The 14445-nt window shown below is 44.1% G+C and overlaps 2 protein-coding genes across 2 annotated transcripts in view; one reads left to right on the forward strand and one right to left on the reverse strand.

Annotated features, from left to right (window-relative positions):
• Window positions 1-642: 642 nt before the first annotated feature.
• Window positions 643-5939, reverse strand: LOC143121002 (catechol O-methyltransferase-like). The gene is made up of 4 exons (XM_076281413.1): window positions 5603-5939; window positions 4711-4988; window positions 1411-1607; window positions 643-1053 (listed from the first exon to the last, which is right to left on the reverse strand). Exons 2-4 carry the CDS (start codon window positions 4961-4963, stop codon window positions 748-750), a joined length of 756 nt encoding a protein of 251 aa, XP_076137528.1. The 5' UTR covers window positions 4964-4988; window positions 5603-5939; the 3' UTR covers window positions 643-747.
• A 2470-nt stretch (window positions 5940-8409) lies between these two features.
• LOC143121003 (LIM and calponin homology domains-containing protein 1-like) overlaps window positions 8410-14445 on the forward strand; it is a 49273-nt gene continuing 43237 nt past the window's right edge. The window contains exon 1 of the mRNA XM_076281414.1: window positions 8410-8776. Coding sequence (XP_076137529.1) covers window positions 8672-8776 — 105 coding nt within the window. The 5' untranslated portion in view covers window positions 8410-8671. The remainder of the gene's footprint in view (window positions 8777-14445) is intronic.

The following is a 14445-nucleotide window of genomic DNA, read 5'->3' on the forward strand; positions in this document are numbered from 1 at the left end:
TATGCTTTAGCCTTTGTTGTGGTATCCATATTTGTCACACATTCCGATGGCAAAGCACATAAACACTTGCTGTGGGAAAAACAAAGTAGCCACGGGGGCAGTCCTTGTCATTCCCAAGTGCCATGAAGGCACCATACCACAAGATACCAAACAGACAGACAGGGAGATCAAGCAGACAGCACGTTTTTGTATCATATTTTGATAAACCAAAACAATTCAGTTTGTTTCAGTTCATTAAGGTCATTCCACTTTAATGACAGCATGCACTCAGTGGCTCAGGAGTAGATACCCACACCAAATAATTTCTACACATCTGTACTAAAACTGATACAGCAGCAGTCATGTAGGAACTGGCAAACAAACCTCAAATAAAACCTGTTTCATAATACTTTTTTGCTTTAGAGCATCTTATCACTTTATTGCAGCGCACACAAGCAGCAGCAGCAGCGCCCATAAGCAGTCTGGAGCATCAGTAGAGTCCAGGAATTCATCCAGCCTCTAATGCCTCTAACACACGTCCCATGCCCTGTTCCCGCCTCTCATCCCTCTAACACACGTCCGATGCCCTGTTCCCGCCTCTCATCCCTCTAACACACGTCCGATGCCCTGTTCCCGCCTCTCATCCCTCCAACACACGTCCGATGCCCTGTTCCCGCCTCTCATCCCTCTAACACACGTCCGATGCCCTGTTCCCGCCTCTCATCCCTCTAACACACGTCCGATGCCCTGTTCCCGCCTCTCATCCCTCTAACACACGTCCGATGCCCTGTTCCAGGTCAGTTCCATCAGCCCCTGTAGCTGCCTGCGCTGGGTGTAGCACAGTGGCCGGGCCTGGATGTGCTCCAGGAAGGGTCTTGCCTCCGTGCAGAAGATGCCGTTGACCAGAAGCACACAGCCCGGGGAAAGGACACCACACTTCTCCAGGGCCAGCAGGTCTGGTAGGTACTGCTCCACGTCGTGGTCCATTAGAATCAGATCTAGGCCCTGGGCGTCACCCATGTGGGCCTGTAGCCCAGCAATGGCCTCTGCTGAGGGACATGTCAACACCTGGAACTATAAGAGAGAATCAGGAAGTAGAGGAGTGAGCCATCAGTGCTTTTGTTTGATATTATTCTTCAATACATTTTCTGTAATAGATCTCAGACCTGTTTTTTTTTTTTTTATGTGTTGATTGTTAAAATAGCAGTCTTCAAAAGTTACAGAACAGGACGCACTAAATTTCAGTAAATTTCATATGCCATAAAAATGGCATATCTTTTAAAGGTAATGCATGGAGGGAAAGCATTGCAGCTTGTATCTATATACAGCATATTGTTCAAGAAGTGATTCATGTTATTGGATAATGCAAATAACCCCATAAGGCCATCAGCTCCCTCAGGGCCCAGACATGGTGTTCCCTTGACAACGCACCTGTGGGTGTTTGAAGCCAGCCACTAGGATGATTTCTTCCCCTTTATCGGCCGTCTCAGGATCCTGCTCTACAGCAAAAAGCCTGCCAGCAGGGCCTAGCAGACGCAGGATGCGCACCGACGAGTACCCACAATGCATCCCTAGCTCCAGCACCAGCCTTGGGGCAGCATTACTCACAACCTCGTCCAGAAACTCACCTGGAAGTCACAGTAGGTATTGCCGATTATACCAATTGTGATGCTAGTGATTCTACTTATCACAGAAATGGCTGCAAATATAACACAATGATCATCACCGCCATAAGGCCATACATTTATTTTCTGTACCTTCCTGGAACAGTGGCATTATTCTATAATACATATGTCTGTAGTACTTCCTGTTTCAAGTTAAAGAGCAATTTGCAGGTTGATTTCAAAACTGAAATTATACTTCATCTTGTCTGAAAATGTCATTTTAAAAACCTACGGACAGTTATTCAGAAGAAAGTGTGCCCATCTGAAGTAGCCTCCTAAATATGCCTCTCCAGCCCACAAACACGTCATATTACGTAGGTGGAGGTAGACAGAGGCTACGTTTATACGGTGACGATGAAAAGAGAAGACGCAGAAGTGGCGTCTCGTCTTCATTTTTTTATTCGCGTTTAGACGAGCATTCTCAGGGGGAAATCTTTGTTTATATGAAGACGCAAGAGTATGTGATATTCGATTGGATATGCATTCCAGACCGCTGGGTGGTGGTGTGATAGAACCCCGGTACGTCACGCGCAGACATTCTAATTTGACAGTTTAGCCAGAGAGGTAATCAAGGATCTTTGGTTTAGCCGTTTAGACGGAGACGCAACCCGGGTCGTCTTCAAAACTCTACACTCTGGAAGGAGTCTTCAGATTTTTGCGTCTTCAAGCCACGATGGCGGGGTCGCCGTGTAAACGAAAGGCACTTATGATAAAATATTTTGTCGTCTTCCTTCGCAATTGTTCTTGTATAAACGGCCCCTGAAGCTTGCGCTTTGCCCTCATTGTGGTGTAGATAGTAGTGTTCAGACAGTGGTGAGAGAGAGAGTTCTTTTTTTGGAAAGTCATAGTGGTTAATTATTATGTTTGTGCTGACTTCCAGCCTGTAAGGACATTGCGTCCATCATTTCAATAAGAAAGCAAGGTTTTTCGTGCTTGGGTGCGTTTTGTGCATGTAGCCTAAAGAGGGGACTTCACCGCCTCATATGTCACAACGTGTACATTGACATTATTATTACACAAGTAATTGACCTTATTCAGAAAAACACAATATTGCGAATATGGTGTTTACATGAGTTGTTAAGAAAATATTCCGTACATATTCCTGTTTAGCTTACATGTCACATGGCATATTCTGATTAAAGGAACCATATGTAAGATTGTGGCCAAAACTGGTACTGCAACCACTTTCAAATTACTGTAGAGCGGTTTATCCCCTCCCCCTCCCCCCTGACTCGAGGTTGCTAACACGGATGCCGAAACACTACTGACTTTGTGATTAGTAGATAGGTGGAGGGTGGCGCATCAGGCCAAATCACAACATGACATGACAAAACACAACATCAACATCAGTTGAGGGCTGCAACTTCACTTTTTAAATGACAATATCCTGGCAGGACTACTGTTGTCAGTGATATATGTATTTGAAATGAACATGATTTCTTAATGTCTAGTGACTTATCAGGGCCATTTTATGATTAATTGAAATACATTTCTTACATACGGTTCCTTTAATAATGACTTTAGCAAAGTTTTAAATGTTCCTTCTGTGAATGTGTCCATAGTAGCCTAACCCTATCACTAAGCTATACTGCCACTTATGTAGCTACTGCTATCTTACGTGTTTCTGTCTTCCTCTTCCAAAAGTGTAGCCTACCTTCTTCTTTCCCTCGTGAATAACTTTGAAACTTTTCCACCAAAAGTTCGTGACAGAATATATATGGGCCATCAAACAGTTTCTTGTTATTTACCATGTTGCCCAATTGTCACGAAATATTGTGAATATTCCACATGGCTGTTTCATCAACAGCAACGTTGAAAGTATGATTGCTACAGCAGATTTATAAAAGGATATCAAGATAATGTCATTGATGCAGACACAGCAGACACAGCGTTAGTCATAGTCCTAATAAGATCCCAGCGAGTGACTGTCTTGTAGGCTATGTCTGTCTACACTAAATCCGTTAAATATGCCCTTCTATTGCAACATTCTCATTCAAAATAGCAGAGCAACACGAGCGACAGAGCGCAATTAGAAACGGGGCGTCCGACAAAAGACAAAACTCAAAACAAAAATTGCATCGCGCTGCTTGCAGTCAGGATACTCCAATTGAAAACAATGTAATGAAACAGATTTTATCGCTAATGTCTGCTTGCATTGCATCCTGTCAGGACATGCTTAGCCACCGTTATCACAGAGTCCCTGGTTCTCACAACTCTACCTCTCAAATGCGTTTTCGTTGTTTGCAATCTCCTCTGAGTCTGCGTCAGGATCCATTACACCATCCACTAAACTTGATCTGTTTGCCCTCTGTTACCTCACTTCCGGGTAGTGGTTTATAGATGAGGAAGTTATTTTGTCACAATTTTATTAGAATATGTTGTTTCTGGCGTAGTTATCATTTTTTTTCTTTCTGAGAACCTAGTTCCTTCATAATTTATCTGCACTATGCTTTATAGTGTTTCCAACCTGCAAGTTGCTTTTTAATGGCGTATGTAATGGCTTTTGACAAGTCCCCTTCACTGCCTCAAGATGTCACTATCCACAAGTTCAGTTATCCACTAACTTATAAAGGTGTGTGCACGCACTGTATACTGTGAGCATATCAAGGCACATGTATATGTAGTGCAGATTTGAGAGCATTATCTAACTATATCACAACTTCATGGCACATGCTAGATGTGCAGATTACGTGACACTAAACTGTTAATCTAACATAGTCAGATCATATTAACAAGTCTAGACAAGATATGCTGAGTACTGATGTGTAGTAGATTTAAGATGGAAGAGGCTGCAGTGTCTCTCTTAAGTCGTGTCTATTGGTCTTTGTCCCGTCTTTATACCATGTAATAGTAGTAGGCTACTACAAGTAGTACTTAAGTATACCTAAGATGGTTGGCCTAGGGAATTCAAAAGATTAAAGGCTATGCCCCCCCCCTCTCTTTCATTGACTGTGTACATGTGTGTTCTTTTCAAATGTGAATGATTTGTCGATCATGCCATATGTGTAACAAATAGGATAGAATTCTGTGACAATTCCAGTCAGACCCACAGTCATTCTGGTCTCACCTTTCTCTTGGCCAATGCACAGAGACGGGTGTGAGTCGCTGTACAGGTGGAAAGTCTCCAGCACGCTGTCAACTTGGCCATGGGTGCAGTTTGAGAAAACAAAGGCATGGGTCTTGTCTATGCTCACTGTCGGGTGACCACGCGTGAGCTTCACAGCCTGGTTGAACAGCTGTCGGCAGAAAGCTAACAGATCCGCACCATAACGAACTGTCACTATGACAACCATGGGCAGCGAGACAACAAGGAGGGACATTATCACAGGTGATTTGGTGGGAATGCTGAAAGGCAACAGGTGTAGGGGGTTAGGCATCACAAACACAACTTTACAAGGGTTTTCAATAAGTCTGTAGCTTATTTGGTTTATGAAGTCTATGAATTATTTAATTATCAGTAGCATAAGGAAGTTCATTCTTGTAAGGCTTACAATTGCTTTAGTTTAGTTTAAAAAGTCTCTCAGGATAATCTAGGATTCAAACTGTATGCAAGTCCTGAGAGATCGTTTGAGAAAAAGGTAGCATTAAATAAGGGTTATGGCGCCATCTACTGGACGAAACCACACTATTTTCTAACCACATTAAATCAAATACTTGCATTACAGTTCCCCTTGACAATATTTCGGGTGGCCTATTTAAAATCATCGATTTAGGACATTATCAGTCTCAGATCTTTGACTCTGAATTCATGTGGACAATCTAATAGAATAGCCTAACTAATGTTCATTAGCACATAAGCCTAGAAATATGCAATAAACCTGCTGCCATCTGTTAGGCTACCTGTTACCGTTATAGGTATTCAGAATAGGTTACCATTTTACTAGTCTAGTCTATGTACGCTACCATAAACTGCAGCATAGCATTCCATAGAAAAACAATCTAGTAGCCTACCTACTTACCACTTTATAGGCCTAAAGTGCTGCAGATAGGGCTTGGTGGAGTAGGGCCCAGTAATCTTGTCATATGTCGGAAAACCTTTACATGAAACACGTTAGCATAATCTAACCAAGAGATTCTCGGCTGTATGTGTAGCCTGGCCTGTTTGGAGTCGGTCTGTGCTGTGCATGTCAGGAGGAGTTTGGCTGTAGCGTTAAATGTGCCACGGACATATGACAACTGTCAAGAACAGGCGCCTGCTTCACAGATGCGTATTGGGAAACATACAACTAGCCCTAAAAGTGTGCGCTCTAGACACTCTTCTGAGATCAGCACCTCTAAATCGCTAACTCAGCTTTGTTTGGGAGGCTTTTCTTCTTCCTTGAATGAATCGCGGAAGTGTAAAGGAGCATGTGTTGTGTATCCTAGAAACCTTAAAGGCGTAGCGACACTAATAAAGGCAGCCTTATGTCAAGGCTTAATCGCTTTTAAATTTTCATCTTAGGCCTACTGTTATTCTGTAGTCGGCAGTGAATGTCCATACGAGTATAGGCTACTATTATAACAATCAGTGCTGAAATATAGACGAATAGTTATGTAAAGGCTATATAATTAAATCAAATTTCATTTTAATTTAGGACCTATTCACACGCAAGCAGAACTCGTGAACAGCAGGGGGCGGTAGACAAGGCTGCATCTCACATGAAAGTCATGACCTGACTTTCCCTTTAAAACACATGAAATGCAACAAATACATTAATACATGATTAAATAAATAAATAAATCAGGGAAGATACACAGTTCTGCTATGGGCCATGTGTAAATGAGTGCAGTCAAAGATTTTTCAAAGTAATTCATGACAGTTTTCACTGTTCTTTGGATATGGCGCATATTTACGTCATGTTTGCAAGGAGATGAGTAGGCCTATATCAATTTAATTCACAAAACAGATTAAACTCATTTATTTCCATTCAGGTTGATCAGATCTATCTTTTTGGACTCGTATGACTATGCTCCAGCTTCAAACATCCATGCAGGCAGTGACAGAAAATTAGACATTTTAGACTATTTGTCTAAGGTTGCTTCACAAATATAAACATACAAATACAAATCATACAAAAATAAAACAGTAGGCCTAATATCATATTCACAGCTAATGATTTAAACTGTTCTACACTGATCAGAGTTTTCAGATGACTTGAAGTCCTCAATAGATTCCCATTGATGTTAAGGGGAAGAGAATTCCAGAGCTAAGGGCAGCGTATCAGAATGCTCTTTCTCCTGTGGTGTTGAGGTTCATGTAGGTATTGTGAGTAGGCCTGCTGAGGTGGGCAGTGAGTGGGTGGGGGTGTAGTTCTCCAGGAGGATGGCAATGAGTGGGTGGAGGTGTAGTTCTCCAGCAGGTCAGTTGGGTAAGCAGGAGTGTGATTATGTAGGGCCTTATGTGAGCAGCAGAATTTGGTAACATGTAGGTATTGTGAGTAGACCTGCTGAACTACAGCAGTGGGTGGGGGTGTAGTTCTGCAGGAGGAGGTCTGTGAGTGGGTGGGGGTGTAGTTCTCCAGGAGGTCAGTTGTGTAAGCAGAAGTGTGATTAAGTAGGGCCTTATGTGAGCAGCAGAATTTGAAATTGGTCTTGAAATGTGGAAATCAATGAAGCTGACAAGGACAGGTGTCACATGGCTTGCGGATTTGGAACGTGTGATGATCCTTGCTGCAGAGGTTTGGATTAATTGGAGATAAAAGAGTGGCTTATTTGGCATGCAGACAGGATGGTTTGCAGAAGTCAAGACGGGATGTAACATGAGCGTTGACCAGGACTTCTGCACTGTGCAGAGTGAGGGCTGTGGTACGGTGTTCATTTTAGGACATCTTCAGATCTCAGACTTAGGTGTCAGACTCAGAAAAACCTCTGTCATCTTCAGACAAAACTGCTTCAGCATCAGAAAAACCTGTCATCTTCAGACAAAACTGCCTCAGCGTCAGAAAAACCGCTGTCATCTTCAGACAAAACTGCTTCCACGTCAGAAAAACCTGTCATCTTCAGACAAAACTGCCTCAGCGTCAGAAAAACCGCTGTCATCTTCAGACAAAACTGCCTCAGCGTCAGAAAAACCTGTCATCTACACTGTACTGTGGGTATAGTAAGTATAAGTATAAGTATAAGTATATATTCTCTTTTGATCCCGTGAGGGAAATTTAGTCTCTGCATTCATCCCAATCCGTGAAACACACTCTTCTTCGTCTTCAATGCATGTTCCATAGGTGGATGACTACAAAAATAACTGCACTACTTTAAGTGTCAAAATTGTTTTGTGCTACTACTAGAACTAAAACTACTGTTTAGGAGGAATTATTTGCTGTTGATATGCAGGAATAAGGAAATGAGGAAAAAGGCACTGCGAGAAACATTGTTGATGTGTGTATTGAAGGAGAGCAATGAGACACCTCCTGTTTCGAAACCACAGGGACCCTCACTATACTGTTGACCTGCATTAGGAATCAAGCACTGTTTACAAAAATGTTTATAATGTTTAATAGCCCATTTGAAGTGCATATAGAGAACACAATTAGCTAAACTAGATTTTGTTCAGTCATAACGTTTATTTTAACATCTTTGGTTTAGTTTTGTTTGCATAACATTGTAGTATTCTGTTGAACATGTTTTAAGGTTGCATCAAACTGCTGTGCAGTCAGTGCTCCTCAGAGGAGAGTGCTTCACCGTGAGCGGAGGATGTGGGACGGGCTGCTCTTCTCTTATTGGCCGCTGGAGTCGCTCCGCTTTTGCATGTATTTTTAGCTATTGGTTCGATTCCTAATGCAGGTCGGAGGCAGTCACGGTCCCTGCGGTTGAGAAACAGGGGGGCGTCTCATCTGCAAGAGCAGCACAGGTCTGCGGCAAGGAAACACTACCACAAAGCGCTGGGAGAGGCAGGGGAGAGGGGAACGAGTCAGACACGGCGAGACAAACTACTAAACAAGTTTCGCTAATTCAGCTACTCGGCTTTCCACGTTAGAGGTGTGTGGGCTATCCGTCCAACACTGTGTTATTTTTGTGTTGCTGATTCATTCAAGCTCCGAACGGCTTTTCAAATGGCCAGCCCTGGCTCGGATGCAGGACGACACCTCCAACTGCATCAGCCTCACACCGAACCAGCACCGGAGGCGGCCTTCCGCGAAGCGCAGAAATGGATCGAGGTAAGTGCGTTCGACCTACAGGAATCTGACATCAGACGACTGTAGCCTACTGCAGTCTCACCTGTCCGTCTCTCATAAGAGCATATCTGCGACGGATTATTGTCTGATGTAGCCTATTTTGCACCATCACACGAAGACTACAGCGAGAAATGTTAATGTGGAGGAATGACTGTTCACTGTTCAGTCACAGTGCCTTTGTTGAATCGTACAAACCAAAGAACGCAGCAGGTCTTGTGATCACCTGTTGAAACGTGACGCAAAATTCCCCATCTCTCCCCGGCGTTGGCATTGCCTAGTCTGGCAAAAGGTTAAAATAGAGCTGTTCGCTAAAACAATGAGATTTCCGCCCATAATGAATGTATTTTTTTGCTTCATTCTGAGATTAGGGTGGACAATAATCAGACAAACGAGGTTTTGTTCGGAGCTAATTTAAATCATGGCATTCACCAGCAACGTTGCACTTGACTTTGTGTGACTGTTTTCCCTCATTGTGCTTTTGAAAACATTGTTTTCTGCGGTATGGACCCCTCTCATTCCAAATGCAAACGCAGGCAGACTGCAGTATGAAATTGTTAACATTTCTGAGCAGATTACTTTATTAGCCTAAAGGAATTCAGCAAATTATTTTTCATTCGTGAGAGACTCAAGCTAATGTCTCTAGAAATAAAAATAATGTTCAGTGTTTCCCACAGAATTGAATTATATTTGTGGTGGTATAGGTTTGCAGAATTAACTTGAATGCAACAGTTTTTTAACAAATTAGTGCAGTGTGGTTATGATTCTAACCAGATGTAAGCACAATTTAGTACAACCAGGAAACTCATTGTGTGGTGGTCAGTGTTGATACTGTGGTGGGCCGCCACAAATAAGTCAATGTATGGGAAACACTGATGTTTCTCAAGAAAGTCTCTAAAGAAACATTCATTTTCTTACAATTCACTATTCTTATATCTTTGATTGCTTAATGGCTTTCAAGGTTTTGTGTTGTAATGGCAGAATAGACTCTAGAAGCGTCTATTGGCCATTCAATAACAGATAACATTTGTTTTGCTGTCTTGTTTACTGATCTTGTTGTCTTGTTTACTGATCTGTAAGGAACAGATATTAGCAGAAATGCATGTGTGACCATGCCCATGACATTGTGGGGAACTTAATTAATAGGCCTACTGATGATCTTATTAATATTATTCACCTTTTCATGTAAGCCCACGTGTCGTTTCAGTTAGGCTACTGAAAATGTAATGGCCACATTAAAGATGATGATCATTTGAAATGAAATGTTAGCTGTTTGGTTGGAATGGGGGTCAATTTCTCTGGGACTCTTTTTTTACCTGTTTGTGTGTTATGACTTTGAGTGATCAGACATTAAGCCCTTTGGGTTGTTGATCACATAAGGTCCAGCTATAGGGTATTCTGGTTAGTTTTGTTATCTACTTGATTTTATTTATATTAGATAAGTACTTAAAAGTTGAAATCTTTATCAAACAAAAAGACTATAACTGCACACAATTTTTGCCATCAAACTTTTTCCATCTCACACAAATAGCCAATTAGTGTCCCATCTCCTTAACAGTGTTGCTTCACATGGTTATGTAATAAGACAATTACAGAGTCCTGTTCCACTGGTAGTCTCTGATGACCTCCTCAAAAGCACAAGTGTGATTACACACAGCTGCTGTGTGTCACCATATCACGGGGGGGGGGGGGGGGGGTCCTTCACAAGTCCAGCCAGAGTCAAGTAGACAGGGTGTGTCAATGTGGGCAAACATCAACAGGGCTAATAATTGAAGTGTCAGGCAATGTGCTGTTGAAAAGATGCTCTCTTAAGATTCAAGTCAATAACATTTAGGTAGAGATGAGGTTGAAATCACATGTAGTAACATGCAACAGTGTGCTGATTTATCTTTTAACACCAAACTTTGTGTCATTAAAGCATTTGGTGTTGAGAGAACAGAGGTGTGACTTCTAGAAGGCTCCTGGAATATTCATTTAGTGTGTGAAGCAGTCAGTGTATTGTTGAGGATTGGTGTGACAACTGTTTTGAACTCATTAACAGTGAACATCATCCCTTTGTCATGGATATGCTTTCCAGATTTGATTTGGTCTAACCAAATCTAATTGTCATTTAAATTGCGTTCAATGATTATTGTTATTATTAAACAGATGTATGTGTGTGTGTGTGTGTGTGTGTGTGTGTTTTGAATCATATCCTCCCACGTTATCTGGATTCAAGAGCCTTGTAAGGTATTCGACCCTATTCTTCTAGGCCCCCTCCCAGACTGTTTTCATTCCACTCCCTTCAGGTAATTGTTCATATAGACAAACAACACACGCAACACTCTGGAATAACAGGAGGGTGGAACGGAAAATATGCGCTCCTGAATTCCGCCAGTTGCGCATTCTTAGGGTCCGATTTGACCTAAAGGGGATATTATTCAGAGAAAACAGGTCGGAGAAGATGTTTTTTTAGCTCCTTAAATATACAGTTCCACAGCTACAGTATTTGAAATGGTTATTTCTGAGAGGTTTTTATTTTGACGGTTTAGATTTTCATTTTCATAAATTCAAGAGATTATGATATGAAGATGTCATGAAAGACATTTTATTGGATAGCAATACTAGTTGTTATCCGTTGTACAATAGTCTCAACAAGTGTCAACACCTGTCATCTGAATGTACCAGCACATGTAGCTACAAAACGAGTAAACTGATCTTCCTTGTTTGCTTAGTTCAGGTACGAACAGGCACACACTCTGTTTTTGTGGGCTAGGTGTTTTGTTATACCTTGTGTGTCTCCCGCTCTCTAGTTTCTGCTGATTGAAGACACACAGCCTCGCACTCCCATCCCTGATCCCAAGTCTTGCCCTGAGCGCTGTTTGTTTTCTCCCCCTCTGTATGGGGGGAAAGGCAGGCTGAGCTGTATGGAGGTAGCCTGTTGGCTTCATCAGGGATGGCAGGGCTTTTCATCGGGTCCGATCAGGTTGCCTTTGGGGGCTGTGCCAGAATGCTGACTCACCCATTAGTGGCCTTCAGGAGGACAGCCTCTCCTGCCAAGTCTCCTTGCACCTAGAGGGACCATTGGTGAGTGGAATATTGTTGAAGAGAACGTTTGTAAAGTTCTCAAATGCTGATCAAACGGCACCCATTGTTTGTAGCAAGGCAAAGAAGAGCTACTGCTACTGCTACTGCTTACCCAACAACAGGTGCTCTTTGCTGGTGCAGGTGCATAATGCAGCACCCATTGTTTATTGGTGATTGACACCAAGAAAAATGGGAATGATTACTTGGCATTCACCTTTAAAACTCGGGGGACTATGGCCATAGTAGTCGTATCACTGGCGTGGTGACCAACGCTCTTCACCTTGTGTGGCATGCCATGGCAGCGGTTGGGTGATGGCATGGGGAGGGTAGCAGCAGCCGGGCTTCCAGAGGCTGCTATTGAAAACCAGCACTGATAATTCCTGTCACTCCTCACGTCACATTCGCTTTCCGGAGCCTTCCATGACATCATCAGGAGCTCTGCGTGTTGAAGAGTGTGTTTGTTTTCCCCGTGTGTGTGTGTGTGTGTGTGTGTGTGTGTGTGCTGCTGCTGCCTCTCTCTGATAGCGTCACACCTTCCAGGTAGCTGCTGAGGCTGGTACGAGCGTGGGCCGGACCTGGGCCAGAGGCACCAGCTGGGAATGAGTGTCACAAAGGACACTTCAAATGAGCTGAATAGTTTGTTGAGGTCTGAGGCGGCACGGAGGTCTGGAAGATGGTTGTCTTGAACAGCCGTTCTGAGCGGTGCAGTGCAGGCAGGTCAGCATGGGACCGGTCACTCATGAGAAACTCTTTCCTCCGTGTGTACATTTTGCTGATGGATGGAGACGCTCTGATTATGAGTGCTGACTGGACTGCTAAAGACTGAATTGGTAAACACTCATGTAACTCGCTTGTTAATTCCCCTACACACACACACACACACACACACACACACACACACACACACACACACACACACACACACACACACACACACACACATACATACACACACATACATACACACACATACACACACACACACACACACACATACACACACACACACACATACATACATACACACACACACACACACACACACACACATACATACATACACATACATACTGTACACACACACACACACACACACATATTTTAAAATAAACCCGGGCGTAAGCACCCATAAGTGCGCTGGAGCCTTGAAAGTAAGACGCTAATCGTTAATCCTGCCCCAGTGATTGTCTTAACCATGGAGGTGGCCTTCTGCTGGCTGGGGTCCTGGAGAAGGAAGAGTGGGGAGTAGGTAGCCTGTGTGTGTGTGTGTGTGTGTGTGTGTGTGTGTGTGTGTGTGTGTAGCCTGTGGAACAACAAGCGCAACTCTCCAGCGCCACGTTTCCATAGCAGCAGCTCATAAAACCTGCCTCCCTGTCTCCCTTCCTGTTATCTGGCACGTTTGCTCAGCGTTAGAATATCATTTAACAACCTGGTGAGACAGCACTTGACAGAGGTGCCATAGTCAAAACACAGGCCAGCAGCAGCACGCCCTCTTAGATTAGAATGTGTGATGTGGTTCTGCATTACATCATTTGCTTGACTCTTTCAGCAGTGTAGTTATGTGTGTGTGTGTGTGTGTGTGTGTGTGTGTGTGTGTGTGTGGTAACCTGGGTCACCACCAGAAGCAGTAAGTATAGGTTCAGTTGTTGACAACCCTGTTTAAGCTCAAGCAGGACTGCTGCAAAGCCCTCACATGCATGCACAGTAGACATCTGCGGCGCATGTGTGATGTCACTTCCCGCATCTCTTTGTGAAGTGCAGTAGTTTGAAGTGGTTATGGTTGTGCGGTTGTGAGATGTCACTTCCTGTATCTCTCTGTGAAGCGTAGTAGTTTGAAGTGGTTGTGGTTGTGCGGTTGTCGTTTGGGGTAGTCAAGCACGCTGCACAGGCTGGGGGCCTGGAGGACTCTCGCCAGCTTAGCAGTGCGCTTATCAGGCTGCAAAGGTATACAGATGCACTGCTGTCAGTCAGAGTTTCTGTGCCCATCTGCGATGCCACTAAGAACAGGGGTGGGGTGAGGGGGGGGGGGGGTCCAGATGGGTGCTGCCAGATCACGCAAGATTGGGAGGGGGGGGGTATTGTGTGTGTGTGTGTGTGTGGTGGGTATTTCGAGGAAAGGGGGATTGGGGGTTGGAGGAGTGGCAGACATAGTAGTCTGTCTGTGTGTGTGTGTTGGTTGGGGAGGGAGGGGGGTGGTAGGATTAGGGCCCCCTTTCCCCTGGGCTTAACCCCCCATGGCGCTGCCAGACATTCCCCTACATGGATGAGTGGGTGGAGGTAGTGGTGGAGGGGTGGTTGCATGTGTGTGTGTGTGGGGGGAGGGGGGTGTCTTTTGTCCCCATGTCTGGACCAGAGGGAAAGCTACTGTCTGTAGAGCCCGACACACAAGCAGGGTTGAAAGCCCCCTGCAGCACCCTGTTCCTCTCGCTGTGCTGTTTTCTAGGTGGAGGCCGTAGCTCTGGCATGGGGGGGGTGGGGGGTGGTGGTTTAGTGGCTGGGCCTGAGTTCCAGCTTTTTCTGTGCTAGAAAAAGGGCATTAGTGCTGCTGTGGCCCAGCCTCCAGGCGGCTGGGTGCTGGGTGGTGTTGC

This window comes from Alosa pseudoharengus, unplaced genomic scaffold, assembly GCF_046254945.1.
Source record: "Alosa pseudoharengus isolate Yale_2024_CS ecotype anadromous, Long Island Sound unplaced genomic scaffold, YU_APseudo_1.1 YU_APseudo_1.1_scf_125, whole genome shotgun sequence".
In the NCBI taxonomy this organism is placed as follows: domain Eukaryota; kingdom Metazoa; phylum Chordata; class Actinopteri; order Clupeiformes; family Clupeidae; genus Alosa; species Alosa pseudoharengus.